General features: G+C 57.1%; 1 protein-coding gene across 16 annotated transcripts in view; it reads right to left on the bottom strand.

Moving 5' to 3' along the window:
- The window catches only part of kmt2ca (lysine (K)-specific methyltransferase 2Ca), a 43472-nt gene that overhangs the window by 8857 nt on the left and 21083 nt on the right, over positions 1-13532 (bottom strand). For 8 of the 16 annotated variants that reach the window (XM_085171620.1, XM_085171621.1, XM_085171616.1 and 5 more), the window contains 27 exons: positions 13442-13477; positions 12801-12944; positions 12695-12727; positions 12215-12337; positions 11624-11941; positions 11471-11544; positions 10880-11086; positions 10307-10420; positions 8007-9395; positions 7692-7931; positions 7218-7603; positions 6977-7146; positions 6451-6900; positions 6014-6348; positions 5824-5923; positions 5436-5723; positions 5169-5347; positions 5027-5090; positions 4707-4939; positions 4148-4567; positions 3760-3867; positions 1432-2328; positions 1005-1265; positions 732-923; positions 492-653; positions 273-408; positions 45-168 (listed from right to left, as the gene is read on the bottom strand). In XM_085171620.1, the coding sequence (XP_085027746.1) occupies positions 45-168; positions 273-408; positions 492-653; positions 732-923; positions 1005-1265; positions 1432-2328; positions 3760-3867; positions 4148-4567; positions 4707-4939; positions 5027-5090; positions 5169-5347; positions 5436-5723; positions 5824-5923; positions 6014-6348; positions 6451-6900; positions 6977-7146; positions 7218-7603; positions 7692-7931; positions 8007-9395; positions 10307-10420; positions 10880-11086; positions 11471-11544; positions 11624-11941; positions 12215-12337; positions 12695-12727; positions 12801-12944; positions 13442-13477 (7183 nt within the window). The remainder of the gene's footprint in view (positions 1-44; positions 169-272; positions 409-491; positions 654-731; positions 924-1004; positions 1266-1431; positions 2329-3759; positions 3868-4147; positions 4568-4706; positions 4940-5026; positions 5091-5168; positions 5348-5435; positions 5724-5823; positions 5924-6013; positions 6349-6450; positions 6901-6976; positions 7147-7217; positions 7604-7691; positions 7932-8006; positions 9396-10306; positions 10421-10879; positions 11087-11470; positions 11545-11623; positions 11942-12214; positions 12338-12694; positions 12728-12800; positions 12945-13441; positions 13478-13532) is intronic. The other 8 variants (XM_085171623.1, XM_085171627.1, XM_085171618.1 and 5 more) reach the window with 7 other exon arrangements.

The raw sequence follows: 13532 nt of genomic DNA, 5'->3' as shown, positions 1-13532 counted from the left end.
GACTCGAGACGACGATGGCTTCACATCCGAGGGGCGGGGCTTACCTGAGCTCCTCCTGGTTGTTGTGGGGTGGGGTTGGGAGGGAGGCAGGCACATCTACTGTCTTGGAGGGATGGTTTAAACTGAGAAGCTCCTCCCCTTTCAGCTTCAGAGCAGACACACCTTTCACTGAGGTAGAAACAGGAGGAAGAGATCAGCTGTCAGGTGTCCACATACTTACGGCCACAGGCTGTGCCTGTCAGACAAAGAAGAGGGTCAAATAAGCCTCTCACCGTCCTGCTCGCCGACCTCCTTCCTGGTCAGCTCCTCTGTCGTGGCGAAACCGTTCACCAGTTTCTGCCTGGCAACAGGAGGCGGCGTCGGTGGCAGGGAGGCCGGAGGAGTGGGGGGGTTACTGAGGTTGTTCTGCTGTAGGAGCAGACAGGAAGTGATGTAAGCAAACAGCAGTACTACACCATCACTAAAGTATTAGCTCAGTAGTGCAGCGGTACCTTGTATATGAGCTGGGAGTAGTAGTCGCTGACTCCATCCAGGCAGGCGTTGCCGAAGGAGCCGCTCAGCCGGGAGTCTCGGCCCAGAGAGGAAGTGCCGTAGGGGGGGAACAGACTGAGATCCACCCCCAGGACCGGCTCCATGAGGGGCAGCACTGCCAGCTGTTGATGGAGGGACAGGTTTAAGCTTTCAGACACATCTGCTTCCTGCTCACTAAACAGGAGGAGGCGGGGCTCTACCTGTCTGAGGTGTGTCACCACCGGGTCAGAGGAAGAGGTGGAGCAGGATTGGAGTGCCTCCTCCTCCTTCTTCTTCCTTTTGTACTTGGGAGGAGCTCGGTCTTTGTCGGGCCGGGCGGGTCTCTTGCAGCGTTGCGTCTTCTTCCTGCCGAAGGTGTCCAGCAGCTCTGAGGCAGGCCCGTCCCTCGCCACCTGGAGGTGGAGCACGTGATCAGCTTTTTTAACTAAAAGGTCACATGACATTCCATTTGTCTGCGCTGGCCACCTCCTCACCATGTTGCCATGGGAACCTGGTGCATCTTCCTCTTCAGATCGACAGCCATCGCTGGACAGCTGTCGCCGGGCGATAGGCGGAGCTTGGGTGACGGGCGATGGCGTGTTGGCAGGGGAGGTCTTGTCCCTCAGCAGGTGTCTGAGCAGCTCCTTACCTGCATCGCCTGCCTGATGAGGAGACGTGGGGGAGAACGGCTCTGCCCGGCCCTCCTCCACCTTCACCAGCCTGGCTCCACAGGCTGCAGCCTCCTCACGCTCCTCCTGCAGAGAGACCAGGAAAGTGACTGTTAGAGGAGCGCACACCACCGCAGTACTACTGCAGTACTACAGTACCGCAGCATTACTGTAGTAATGCAGCAGTACTGTAGTACTGCAGTATTACTACAGCACCACTGCAGCAGTGGGATGACGTGTGAAACAAGCGCACCTTGACCTTCAGCAGAGCTGCAGACAGGGGCCCTCTCTGGCACTCTGAGCCCAGCCCCGAGGCTCTCTGCTGGGCTGCAGAGATGATGGACAGCTGCCTCTCCAGCTCTGATGATGGGGCCAGACCAGAGAGGGAGGAGCTCTGAGGGAAAGACAGCTCTGATTGGTCCATGCTGCCAAAGGTGGGTGTGGAGCACGCAGTGTCAGAGACAGCAGGGGTGGGAGGGGCAGTGAGGTCATCAGACTGCGAGGACAGTGGCGTCCGGGCCCCCCCTCCTCCTGTGGCTTCCTCCCCGTCCTTCTTCCTACTCCTCTTCTTATTCGGTTTATTGTCCGGGATGATGTCAGAATACAGCTGGATGAGGGAGGCGGGGCCACCAGAGGAGGAGCAGGGGAAGGAAGTGGCCAGAGGAGTGGAGGGGGAGGAAGAGGAGGAGTCGTGTCCGAATAGATGTCCCTGCCCTGCCGGATGGGAGGAGGGCATTCCCGCTGCTCCTATCCCAGCTGGGTGTGCCTGCCCTGGGGCTGAGGGTCCTGTGAGGCCAGGGGGCCTCGTCCTGGTCTGGAGGCTGGAAGGAGCCACGTTCATGGGGGGTTCACCTGTTGGAACAGGGGGCGCTCCAGGGAGCAGAGGCCTCGCCGTGAAGCCTTGGCGGAGGCCCGCCTGCAGGGGAAAGGTCGCTGCCATCTGGTGCTGAGGTCGAGGTCTGGAGGTCTGGAGGAAGTCCTGGGGCAGCTCGGAGCTGAAAAAGGGCATCTGAGACAAACCGTCCCCTCCGGGGGCAGCTGTCGGTCCCACCTGAGGACCCGACGGAGTCGCGGCAGGAGGCACGGAGGCCCCCAAGAGGCTCTGCTGCTCCAGCTCCAGTCTCTGCTGCAGGACGCGGTGACGCTCCACCTGGAAGCACATCAACAGAATTCATGAGCAGGAGGCTGCAGACACCTCTGACCTTTAACCCCTGACAACCACGCTTTATTCACACACACAACAACGACACGCATGTGGTTTCATCTGTTCTCGTGGATGTAACCAGGCCTCCAGAGTAATACTGACACCTCTGCTGGAGCTCCTTGCTCCCTCCTTGTCCACCATTCAACCATCTTCACGTTTGACTCTCCCCCAACGATCGGATGGACCAATAATGATTCAGTCGGTCTGTCAGCTCCACCCTCTTCCTGTCCTCGTTAAAAGCCGTCCTCATTGGCCCCATTATTATCACTATTACTCAGTCTTCCCTCAGTACTGCACTCGTTCCTTCATCATTGGAACCTGCCTCCTTTACTCCATTCTTAAAAAGCCTGGTACAGATAAATCCATTTAGATATCCGATCTTTGTTTCTCAAACTCTTGAGAACATTGTCTCAGCTTCACACACGTCTCAGCAACAACAATAATCTCTATGAACTCCAGTCTGGTTTCCATCTACTTCACGGGGAACGACTATTAAAAACGACCAGCCTCCTGATGGCAGCTGACTCATTTCCTCACCGTCCTCTGGAGAGACTGCCCTCCCTGCCTGGTTCCCCTCACATCTCTCATTCAATTTAAAGCTCACTCTTCAAGCTCATTTCCTGTTTCTGCCGGCGTTCCCCAGGGTTCAGTGTTGGGGCCTCTGTTATTCGTCCCTGAAGTGCTTCCACATAAATATTAGCTTTCACTGTTGCACAGCTGACACCCAGTCTCACCCTGCCACCCATGCCCTCTCTTCCTGCCTCGGTGAGGTCAAATCATGGCTCTCCTGCAGTGTCTCACACTCAGCAGTAATAAAACTGAAGCTTGTCAGCACAGGTTACAGGTTTCCATTGATACTGACAACACCTGCACCCCCCTCCCCTCAGGGTAACAGCCTGGGTGTCCTCCTCGACAGCACTTTTCCACCTGGTCTGCATACCCACACTTACTCGCCCCACATGCTGCTCCTATCCTCGCCACTTCTCAGATACTCGCGATCATAACTCGCACAGCCTCCAGAGAGCACGTCACCCTCTTCTTCATCAGCTCCACTGCCTGTAGATGCTCGAGTCTCCGTCTCAGCACTAAGAGGAGCAGAGCCTTCAGCTGCTCTGAGAGTCTAAACCCATCTGTTTAAACTGGTTTACTCTCTTTAACACGACTCCAGTCTGATGCTCTGAGTGTGTTTTAGGAAACTCACTGCGCTCCGTCTCCTCCTCTTTACATTTCACTCTTCCTGGCTCTTAACCAGGGCGAGCTCCAGCTGTGAGAGCATGAACGTCTTCATGTTAAACAGAAACGTGTCAGAGGGGGCGTGCTTTATGAGGAGGAGCTCTGCTGACTGAGGCCAGCTTGCTCTCCTCCGTGATGTTTTACCTCCTGCATGAGCTGAACCCGCTGCCTCTCCTGCTGCTCCCTCAGCCTCTCCCTCCTCTCCCTCTCCTGGAAACCCTCGCTGAACGGGTTGTTGTCGTCAAACTTGACCTGCGGAGGAGGCGGAGTCAGAGGGGTTAGCCAGCGCCCAGGAGCAGCCTTTACTTTTGTTTCAGAGTAAGCTCACATGAACCACTGTTACCCCCTCATTGGCTTTTCTAACACAGATGTTCAGAGATACATAAAGATGTCACATGAACTTCCTGTGGGGTCTCCTGTGCTGATGCAGGTATGGGGGCTCAAACATATGGAGATAACCCCCCCTCCCCGTCTGATTTATGATGCGAGTCTGGTCTAGATCACGGTGGGGTGCAGCAGCCATGTTTGTTACCTGAGGGGCAGGGCCAGCTCCATCCACTGTGGCTCCATTGGGACCTCCGGTGGGGGCTCCGCTGGGGCCTCGGGGGGCGGCAGTAAAGCCCGCCGTCTGAGCTGCGAGGCCCGGCACTATGGCAGAGGGCGCCTGGGTGTGGGGGGGTACTTGCGGGCTGTTGGGTAGGGCGGCGGGGAGTTGAGGGGGTTGATGAGGCGGCATCCTCCCTGGAGCCCCACCCCCTGGAGTCCAACCGGGAGGCACATTTGGGAGACGGGCCGGTGCGGGGCCGCCCGGGTGGGGTTGCAGGGGCACGACGGGCTGTGAGAGCAGCTTCTGAGGGAGGGGGGGAGCCGGTTGCTGCTGTAGACCCCTCTGAGGATGCTTGGTGCGGTAGTCCTCGATGAGCTCGGCGTGGTCCTTCTGCTGCTTGCGGATCTGAACACAGACAAGAAGCACTGACTGTGGATACACCGCCCCCTGATGGTGCCTTACAGGTTTCACTGCCGCCCCCGGCCGGCCTTCACCGTCTGATCTGATAATCTGGACTTATTCTGCACTGGATCAGCTCCGTTACCTGCTCTAGCTGCTTCTGGACCACTCCCTGCTGCTCGCTGATGTAGCGTAGCTGGGCGGCGTCCTCCTCTGCGAAGACACGGCCCGCCTTCTTGGCCGTTCTCTGTTTGGCTGACAGCGCCTTCTTGGTCTTGCGGTGGGCGGCGATCTGATCCTCCAGGAGGCGCTGCTGCATCTGCAGGAGCTGCTGCGTCTCTCCGAGCCAGTCCTCGTACTGCGGCCGCTTGGGCTCATCTGGGAAAAGAAGCAGAATTTAGTGATGAGGAGGGTTTTGTGTTAGACCCACTGTTCAAGCTGCTCTGATTGGTTCCTGATACTCACTGCTGAACCCGGCGCCCAAGCTCGGGGGGTTGGGCTGCACCAGCTGAGGGTTCACCTTCCCCTCCTGACACAGAAAGAACGCAGACATGTTAGAGAAACGCTCTGTCCTGTGTGGTCAGTTACTGTGTCCGAGTCAACATACCTGTAACACCAGGTGTGGAGGCTGGGGGGGGACCTCGGGACCGGGGGCTCCTGGAGGCTGCTGGAACCTGTTGATGACCGCGGGATTCAGACCCAGGTTTCCCTGAGACATCACTTTGTTTATGCCTTTCAAAGCCACCATCTTTGCCTTCATGATGGGGTCTGTAATGGAATCAAAGTCTGCAGGACAAACAAGAACAAGAGTTCAGCTTCATGAGAAGGACAGTCCAGTGGTGCTTCAGGGGGAGCTTCAGGATCCTGGACTTACCCACACCGAGGAACGCAGAGTCTGTGGTGGAGCGTTGTCTGATCAGGGCCTGCATCTGCTGCTGCTGCTGCTGCTCCTGGCGCTCCTGGTCCAGGAGGTCCTGCAAAAGAAGCGGCTGCTCCTCCAGAAGCAGAGGCCTTTGTTTGTTCTGGTTCTGCGTGGAGGTCCCCATGTGTGGAGGTTCGGTCTGAGTGGTGAGGAGGAGGTGAGGCAGTGGGTGAGGAGACACTGAGACAGCCTGAGCGTGGGGGGTGAGTTGAGGCCTCTGCTGGAAGACAGGCTGTTGTCCTGGGAGAGGGAGAGCAATCAGAAACAGTTTCAAACCTGCTGATTAGATCAATGATTGGTCGATACCACGAGGGGGCGGATCAGGCGTGTGTTTGTTTACCTGTGGTCACAGCGGGCTGAACTCTGGACACCAGGCCCATGGACGGGACCTGCTCCTGGGGCTTGAGGGATGACACAGAACCGGAGTCCTCCAGCTTCTCCTGGAGGCAGTGGTGGGTTATTGATTATGTTCTCCTTATTGAACTAATTATTGATTAATGTTTATTATTGATAAATTGAAAACGTCCCACCTTGATGTGATGGACAGAGGAAACCTCGAGTCCTAGAGCTCCCGGGGGCTTGCCGGTGGCGATGACCCCAGGTCGAGCTGCCCCCGTCTTGCTGTCGTCCCTCACTTCCTGTTTGATCTGTCCGACCAGCTGGGAGCTGCTGTCGGTCTTTCTAGAACCACCACCTCCATCCTTCTCCTCCGCTGGCTCGCCCAGATCCAGCTCCTCGTTGAACATGTCCTTCTTGTCCTCCAGGTTGAGCTCAGGGTCGGCGTAGGCGATCAGGTCAAACTTCCCCGACAGCAGGAAGTCATCGAGGTGGAGGTCGTTGGGACCCAGGTCCAGGTCTTCTTTACCTGAAACAGAGTTAGAGGACGAGTCGAGGTGAAGAAGGATCGATAACTTGCTTCAGGTGTGATTTCTGGTGAAGGTGAAATAAGCTCCTCGCTCGCTCGTACCATCTTCAGGGTCGAGGTTCAGGTTCAGGTCAACCAGATCCTTCACTTCTACATCCTCCAGGTCCTTCACAGCCGAGTCCTCCCCTTCCAGGTGCTCCTCGATTCCATCGGCTCCCGAGAGCGCCGGCTCGCCGGTCTGCGTCAGAGCCGCCGTGTGGCCAAGGTGCTGCTGAGGATCCTGCTGGTTCAGCTGCTCCACGGCGCCTGCCATCATCATCTGCTGAGCCATCAGCATCTCACCCATCCTGGCCCCGGGACCAGGTCTGATGGCAGGTGGGTGGGGGTCTCTGGGGTGCAGGAGAGGGGCGTCGGGGTCCGTGGCTGAAGGAAGAGCGAAGGGCAGCCTCAGGCGGTTCTCTGGAGCGCGATGTCGAAGCTCGATGTAGGGCTGTCCCATGATGCTGTGCTGCTGGATGGGGAGAGAGCGAGGGAGGAAGGGCTGGGGGACACCTGAGGGGAGAGAATTTTTTATCAATCAAGTTTCAACATTTTTGACTCATCGGCCAGTCGGAGGAGCAGTGCTGACCTTGCATCACGTGCGGGTGAGCGTTTGGAGTCCCGTGGGGACGGATGGCGGTGAAGTCCCCGGGCACTGGCCTCCTCATCTGAACACGAACCTCCACAGCCCCGAGCCCAGAGGCAGGCGTTGATCCTGCACGCAGGAAAGTGTCATGGAGGCCAGCTGGAGCTCCAAACCTGTAGAGGGCAGCGAGTGTAAGTCACAAACACACAAAACCATCAGATCTCAGCCAGGACTCTCCTCTCACCTCGATCCTGGTCCTTGGACACCCAGCTCTCTGGGGAGGCTCTGTCTGGGGAAAGAAGCCTCGGTGGGCGCGAAACCCCTCTGCTGTTCTCCTGGGAACCCTCCAGGGAACCTCAGGGCTGGAGCCCCGGCAGGCCGTATCGTGCCAGGATACGGGGGCGGAGGGCGCCCAAATGGGTCCGTCTGGACAGGGGAAGCGGTGGAGTTGGAGCTGGAGGAGTCGTCCTGCGACCAGCTGTGAAGAGGTGTGCCAGAACCAGGGGAGGATCCTGTTGGAGCAGCCGGGGCTGCAGCCAGTCCAGGAGCCGGTTCCTGCAGACCCTTCTCCTGACGTAGCGTGCTCTTCTGCTGCTGCTGTCTCAGGATCAGCTCCCGAAGCCGCTGACGCTGCAGAGAGAACAGGATGAACTCGCTAAACACACGAGAACCAGCAACACTCGAGCAGACAAACGTGGACTTACAACACCTGTCTCACCTGTCTCAGCTTCTCCCCCGAGTCACCGAGCATCACGCTCATCGACCCGTCTAAAGCAGATGTTTCAGTGGTCGCCGTCTTGTCGGTTTGCGATCGGCCTGGTGTCATGTGACCCTGCTCAAACGGATCGTGTCCCGGAGTGTGACTGGCCAAAGCAGAGAAGCTCTCGTCTGATATCCCAGGGTGCTTTGGGGTTCTGGGAAATGAGTCCTGCTGTTGTCTTCCTGGTGACTGCTGTAACTGACCAGAGAGAAGATGAGTAGAAGAAGACGCTGCTCTGTGGCAGAGAACGGAGGCCGTGGGCTGTGATGTTACCTGGTGGGGCGTTGGGGTGAAGGTCCCTGGGTCTCCTGGAGCCAGAGGGGATGAAGCGGAAGCTGCAGGCTGAGGAGCTAAGCTCTCGACTGGGGTTTGGCTGAATGGCTCGTGGGCCTTCTGGGGTCGTGGTGTGGAGGGCTGCTGGGCGTAGGGATCCGGCGAGGGTCGCGGTGTACCTGCGGGCTGTGCGTAGGGGTCGCCGGTCCGCTGACTCCCTGGTGATCGGGGGAAGCGGTCGATGACAGCTGGATGGGGCGTGCCCGGGTTGGAGGCGTAGGGATCGAGGGTTGGGTGAGAGGGGGACGGACGGCGGCTCATGGATTGCTGGTTGTACTGGTCTGGTCTCAGCGCAGGCGGTGTGGTGAGGTATGTGGGGTCAGAGTGGGGGCGCGGCGTGCCCGGGGTCTGAGGGTTGGTGTAGGGGTCCGGAGATGGCCGGGAGGTCATAGGTGACTGCTGGGTGAAGGGGTCGGACATCTGCTGGGTGTAATCTGGTCTGGGCGTGCCGGGCGCTTGGGCGTAGGGGCTACGGTGGGGGGAGCCCAGACCTGACAGAGGGCTGGAGGGGAAGGGAGGCTCCTGTGAAGGAGGGGGGGCAAAGCTTGGGTCTGTGAGCCTCGACAGGTCCCTCCTCCCTCCTCCACCACCACATGCCTCTTGCTGAGGGGGCATGGGGGCCTTAAACACACCACCCTGGACCAGTTGACGACTGCACGACTCGGGCGCAGCGACTCGCACGTTCGTCTTCTGGTAGGCTTCGGCCACTCGGATGCCGGCGTGTCTGACTGACGGGTCGGGGGCGGGGTTACCTGGTTGTGGCCCGAGGCTTCTGAAGACGTCAGGTGTTTTGGAGTCGGGGGACGGAGCAGGAGAGCCTACGACATCATGGGCTGGGGAGGTGCTAAGGGAGCTGTGATGCTGCTGCTGGGAGGCTGCGGAGCCTCCAGACTGGGAAGAGGGCCGAGGAGTGCCTATAACCTTACTGTAGGGGTCCCAGGGTGAGGAAGGGCGGGAGGATGGGGGAGAGAACATCTGGGGGGAAGATGTTGGCTGGTGGAGGGGAGAGGAGGGATGTGGGGATTGAGGGAGTGAGGAAAAGCCAGAAGGGGGCGGTGCTTGAGGCCGCAGGAAGATGTCGTCCGCTGGTCCAGAACCTCCCTGCAGGAGGTGCTGCCTGGGCTGACCCTCCCTGAGACCCGCGTGGAGCTGAGGGGAGGAGCTTCCTCCGCTGGGCACGGGGCTGTGGCTGCCAGAGTCAGGCGACTGGGGGCCTGAGAGGCGCTGGCTGGCCAGGAGCTGCTGCTGCTGCCGCTGCTCATTCTTCACCTGCTCCAGCTTCTGGGTGGCCTCCATCTTGGCGAGCTGCTTGCTCTTCTGACGCATTTGCTGTGAGAGAAAAACAGAAGGGACGGGCGAGGAGACAGGCGGACACAGAGCGACAGGCGTGAGGGCAACAGGTGGAGCTCAAACACGTCAACACAGAAACACTGAGGTCTGACAGCTACGCTGAACGACTGAGAGATAACACCAGGAGTTACAAAGGGGAAACCTACAGAGAACAAAGCTCTAACATGGGAGTGTATGGGGACTGACTCACTGCTGCCTCTGCTGGACGTTTCTCAGGCTCCAGTTTGCTCTGACTTTCAGAATAAAAGCCCAGGAGTCTGTCCCCATAACTCCTCCAACCCTTAAACGTGATTTTAACCACAAAGTGAAAAAGAAGCTGTGCGTGGAAACTTTAACAGAGTAAGTGTGGAGCAGGTCTGGACCTGAGCTCTCCTCCCTCACATGCATGGGTGGAGGACACCGACAGAATGTGTTTGTGTGGAGGTGCTGTAAGGAGGAGAAGTTTCCGGAGCCATTCTCAGCAGACATTCAGAGCCAGGCAGCACCCCTTCAGAATAAAAGCAGTCAGCTCGCAGGCAGACTTGGGCCGCGGCCTCCAACTCTGGGCCAGCACAGACGTGTGGCGTTGTGTCAGATCAGAGCTAACCCCTCCTCTTCCTCCCTCCCTCCTTCAAATTTACGCCGTCCTTTGGCCCAGAGAGGAGGACGAGGCCGAGGCCGGCTCCACGCTCTGAAACCCTCGCTCAGCTCCGGGCCGTGAGCTCCGTCACTCTTTATTTAAACTGTTGAAGTTTGATGGCTCTGACTGACGCCCCATTGGCTCGTTTAAAGGCCGATTGACGAGTTCCTGACGGCTCGTGGCGCTCCAGAGTGAATCCTGAGGTCAGAGGGTTTCAGAGGCTCGTGGATCCAGGAAGTCTGCCTCCGACAGGTTGGCCTTGAGGTCTTACCGGAGCTGCTACGGATGCCTGGCAGGGACAATCTGTATCTGTTGGAGATTTTTTGCTTTGGGGGGGGATTTCCTGCCTCTTCTTATCGGCTTCCCCTCTGTCTTTAACCCCTCCCTTTTCAATGACATCAGAGACGTTAGTGTGAGGGAGGGCGGCTCAGTGGGCATGCACATCACAGCATCATCTATATCACAAATACACCCCACGGCGTGCTGCCTTCTGGTTACCATGGTTACTACTGAGAGCTGGAAACCAGCGCCAGCCTTGGAGTGAGTACGGATTGTTTCTATGGCGATTTAGTCTCGAGGTCGAAGCGGTGGCGTGCAGCCTGCTGACCCGGGAGCGCTGCCTTTGACTTGTTGTGACTAATTTTAAAGAGCACCCTCAGTGTGTCTACAACCAGCAGGCAGCGCTCGGTGTCCCATCATGCATTGCGCTGCTGTTTGCATCACTAAAGTGTGTTTCTGTTAAATCAGGTGTTTTCTGACTGGAGTCTGGTTGTTGGTTTCTCGCTCTGCTGCTACGTCACCATAACGGACACCTGGACGTGTGGCGCTCTCGGGCTCTGCTCACCTGTCTGAACTTCCACTCCTGCTCCTGCTCCGACTCCTTGGGCCTCAGCGGGTCCTTGAACGGCATCTCTATCTCCATGGAAACAGTGTCAAAGGGTCCCAGCGGCGCGGACAGCTGCTGCTGTGAGGGCGGGTGGCGTTTGAGCGGGTCATTGGACAGCTGCACTTTGTTGATGCGTTGAGCCGCTCGATTGTCCCGAGCTTTTTGCTGCAGAGAGAAAACAGCACGTGGTCAGAGACGGCGAGGACGCTAAACGAACGCCATCATGGTTGATGAGCAGGCACGTGGCTCAAAGTTCTTAATCTTTACAGTACTGGGATCAAATCCACTGTGATCAGTGTCCACACTGTCACAGAACAAGGACACTGACACTGTGGACACTGAGCGCACTCAGCAGTGGTCCTTGAAGGGTCCGGAGCTGGAAGATGACGCTGCTGCTTTAAATGGACGCCTTTGATCAACACTCTGGAAACAACTCAAAAGGACACAAGAGGACACAGGACGAAGGTCCTATGAACAGGCTCTTACACGCTTTTACAACGTTTCCTCTCAGAGTCCGTCACACAGTGAGGAGGAGGAGGAGGAACTCACCACGTAGGGTGCTCTGTCCTGAGCGCTGGCCTTTCTCCACAGCTTGGTGATCTGCTTCACTCTGGTGGGCCAGTCTGATACAGGAAACAGCTGTCAGCTCTGTCAACACACTGAGCACTCTGTGTGTGTGTGTGTGTGTGTGTGTGTGTGTACCTGGGTACTGCTGCTTAAGCTGGGGGAAGTGGGTGTTACAGTAGAGCACCGGAGCGACGGTGGCCATCTCTCCCAGACTCTCCTCCTTCTCCCACTTCAGCGTGCTCCTCTGAGCCGTTGACAGCGCATCCTGCTCGCCCTCACCAGCCGGAGCCTGCTGATTGGCTGGAACTAATGCAGAGGTGGGGCCCTGGATGGGGGCGGGGTTTTCGGTAGGGAGGACCCTAAAGCTGACTGGACCCTGGACACCGGGCATCATAGGAGGAGCAGCTGGTGAGAGGCCGTTCATCAGTGGGAGGCGAGGAAACGGCATGGCACCTGAGAGGTGATCAATACAGGTGATCAGAGGTGATTGGAAGGTTCAAACAGAGCTCAGCTGAACCCTCAAACTGTTTTTAGGTTCAGACTTAACAAAAACGATGTGTGCGTCTGTACCTATGCGTCTGTACCTGTGTTGTGCGTCTGTACCTGTGCGTCTGTACCTGTGTGTGTGTGTGTCTGTACCTGTGTTGTGCGTCTGTACCTGTGCGTCTGTACCTGTGTGTGTGTGTGTCTGTACCTGTGTGCGTCTGTACCTGTGTGCGTCTGTACCTGTGTTGTGCGTCTTGCTCCCAGCAGCCGCATGTGTGTGCTGACTCTGCTCTGATTGGCTGTTGCTGCTGTCTGGACTGAGGACAGCAGTGAACACCTCCTCCACGTCCTTTCCCTCCAGCTCTGCGCGCACACACACACACACACACACACACACACACACACACACACACACACACACACTTCAAGTTTCCTCCAGCATCGGTCATCATGGATGACGTGAGCTTTCAATGACAGCGTGATGGTGACGAGCGCCGACTCAACGGGACTAACGAGGTCATGGATGACAGTGTGATGCTGTCTGTGCAGAAGCAGCTGCTCAACATTTAACAACAAATACGTTTGAAGCCAACTTCCCTTTTCATTCGCTCTGCTGTCAGCTGACCTGTCCCTGCTTCTGATTGGTCAATCATCTTAGTTAGATTAATAAACCCTTGGCTGACTTATGGCGCTGACGCCCACACAGGTGCTCGGTCTTACCTGGGATCTTGTAGAGCTTGCTAAGGATGGCACCTGAAACAGACAAACACCCGTCAATCAGCTGCTCTAGAATCTGTGAGCACTTCCTGTTTCCTCTTCAACTCACCATCAGTGACCATCTTATCAAGCTCAGGACTCAAGATGGCGTCCAGAGGCTCTTCCTGCATTGCCCTCTGGACACGCCCACTGCTTCCCGTTGGCTCAGAAGTCAAAGAGGCGTCATGTGCCACAGAGCTGATGTCCAGACCTGCTGAGAGAGGGGAAGGGGGTTAAATAAGAGACAGATGCACGGACAGACTGGAGGTCAGCAGGAAGCAGCAGAAGAAGAATGAGTCTGATCTCTGCAGGAGAAGAAGATGATCCAGGTTATATCACAGGACAGGAGGAGGAGGAGGAGGAGGAGAACAAACAGAGGAAGAAAAGTTTCAGAAGGCTCCAGCAGCACAAACGTGGTCCACAGGTTGAGTTCAGGTAAAGCTAGCAGACAGCTACAACCAGCTGTCAAGTCAAAGAGGCCACGCCCCTAACAAGAGAATCATCTCCAGACACAGTTTGTACGGGGCCTGACTGACTGCTGCCTCTGCTGGACGTCAGAGGAACTGCAGCCGTTTCATTTTGCAGTTTATTAAATTTATTTTGACCGTCCAGAAACACAAAACTGAACCAAAGTGAGACGGAGGAGGAGGAGGAAGAGGAGGAGGAGGAGGACAAAGAGGAGGAGGAGGAGGTCTTCCTGGGGAGTCTTACCAAATGGAGACGGGGAGCGCTCCACCTGGAACTGACCTGGAAACAAATACACACAGTTATGGTGTGAGCTCTTCTTCGTTGGTGTGGTCCC

Source organism: Neolamprologus multifasciatus, chromosome 9 (assembly GCF_963576455.1).
Source record: "Neolamprologus multifasciatus chromosome 9, fNeoMul1.2, whole genome shotgun sequence".
NCBI classification, from domain to species: Eukaryota; Metazoa; Chordata; class Actinopteri; order Cichliformes; family Cichlidae; genus Neolamprologus; species Neolamprologus multifasciatus.
Note: the sequence above shows the minus strand (reverse complement) of the source record. Positions and strands in the feature narration are given on the sequence as shown.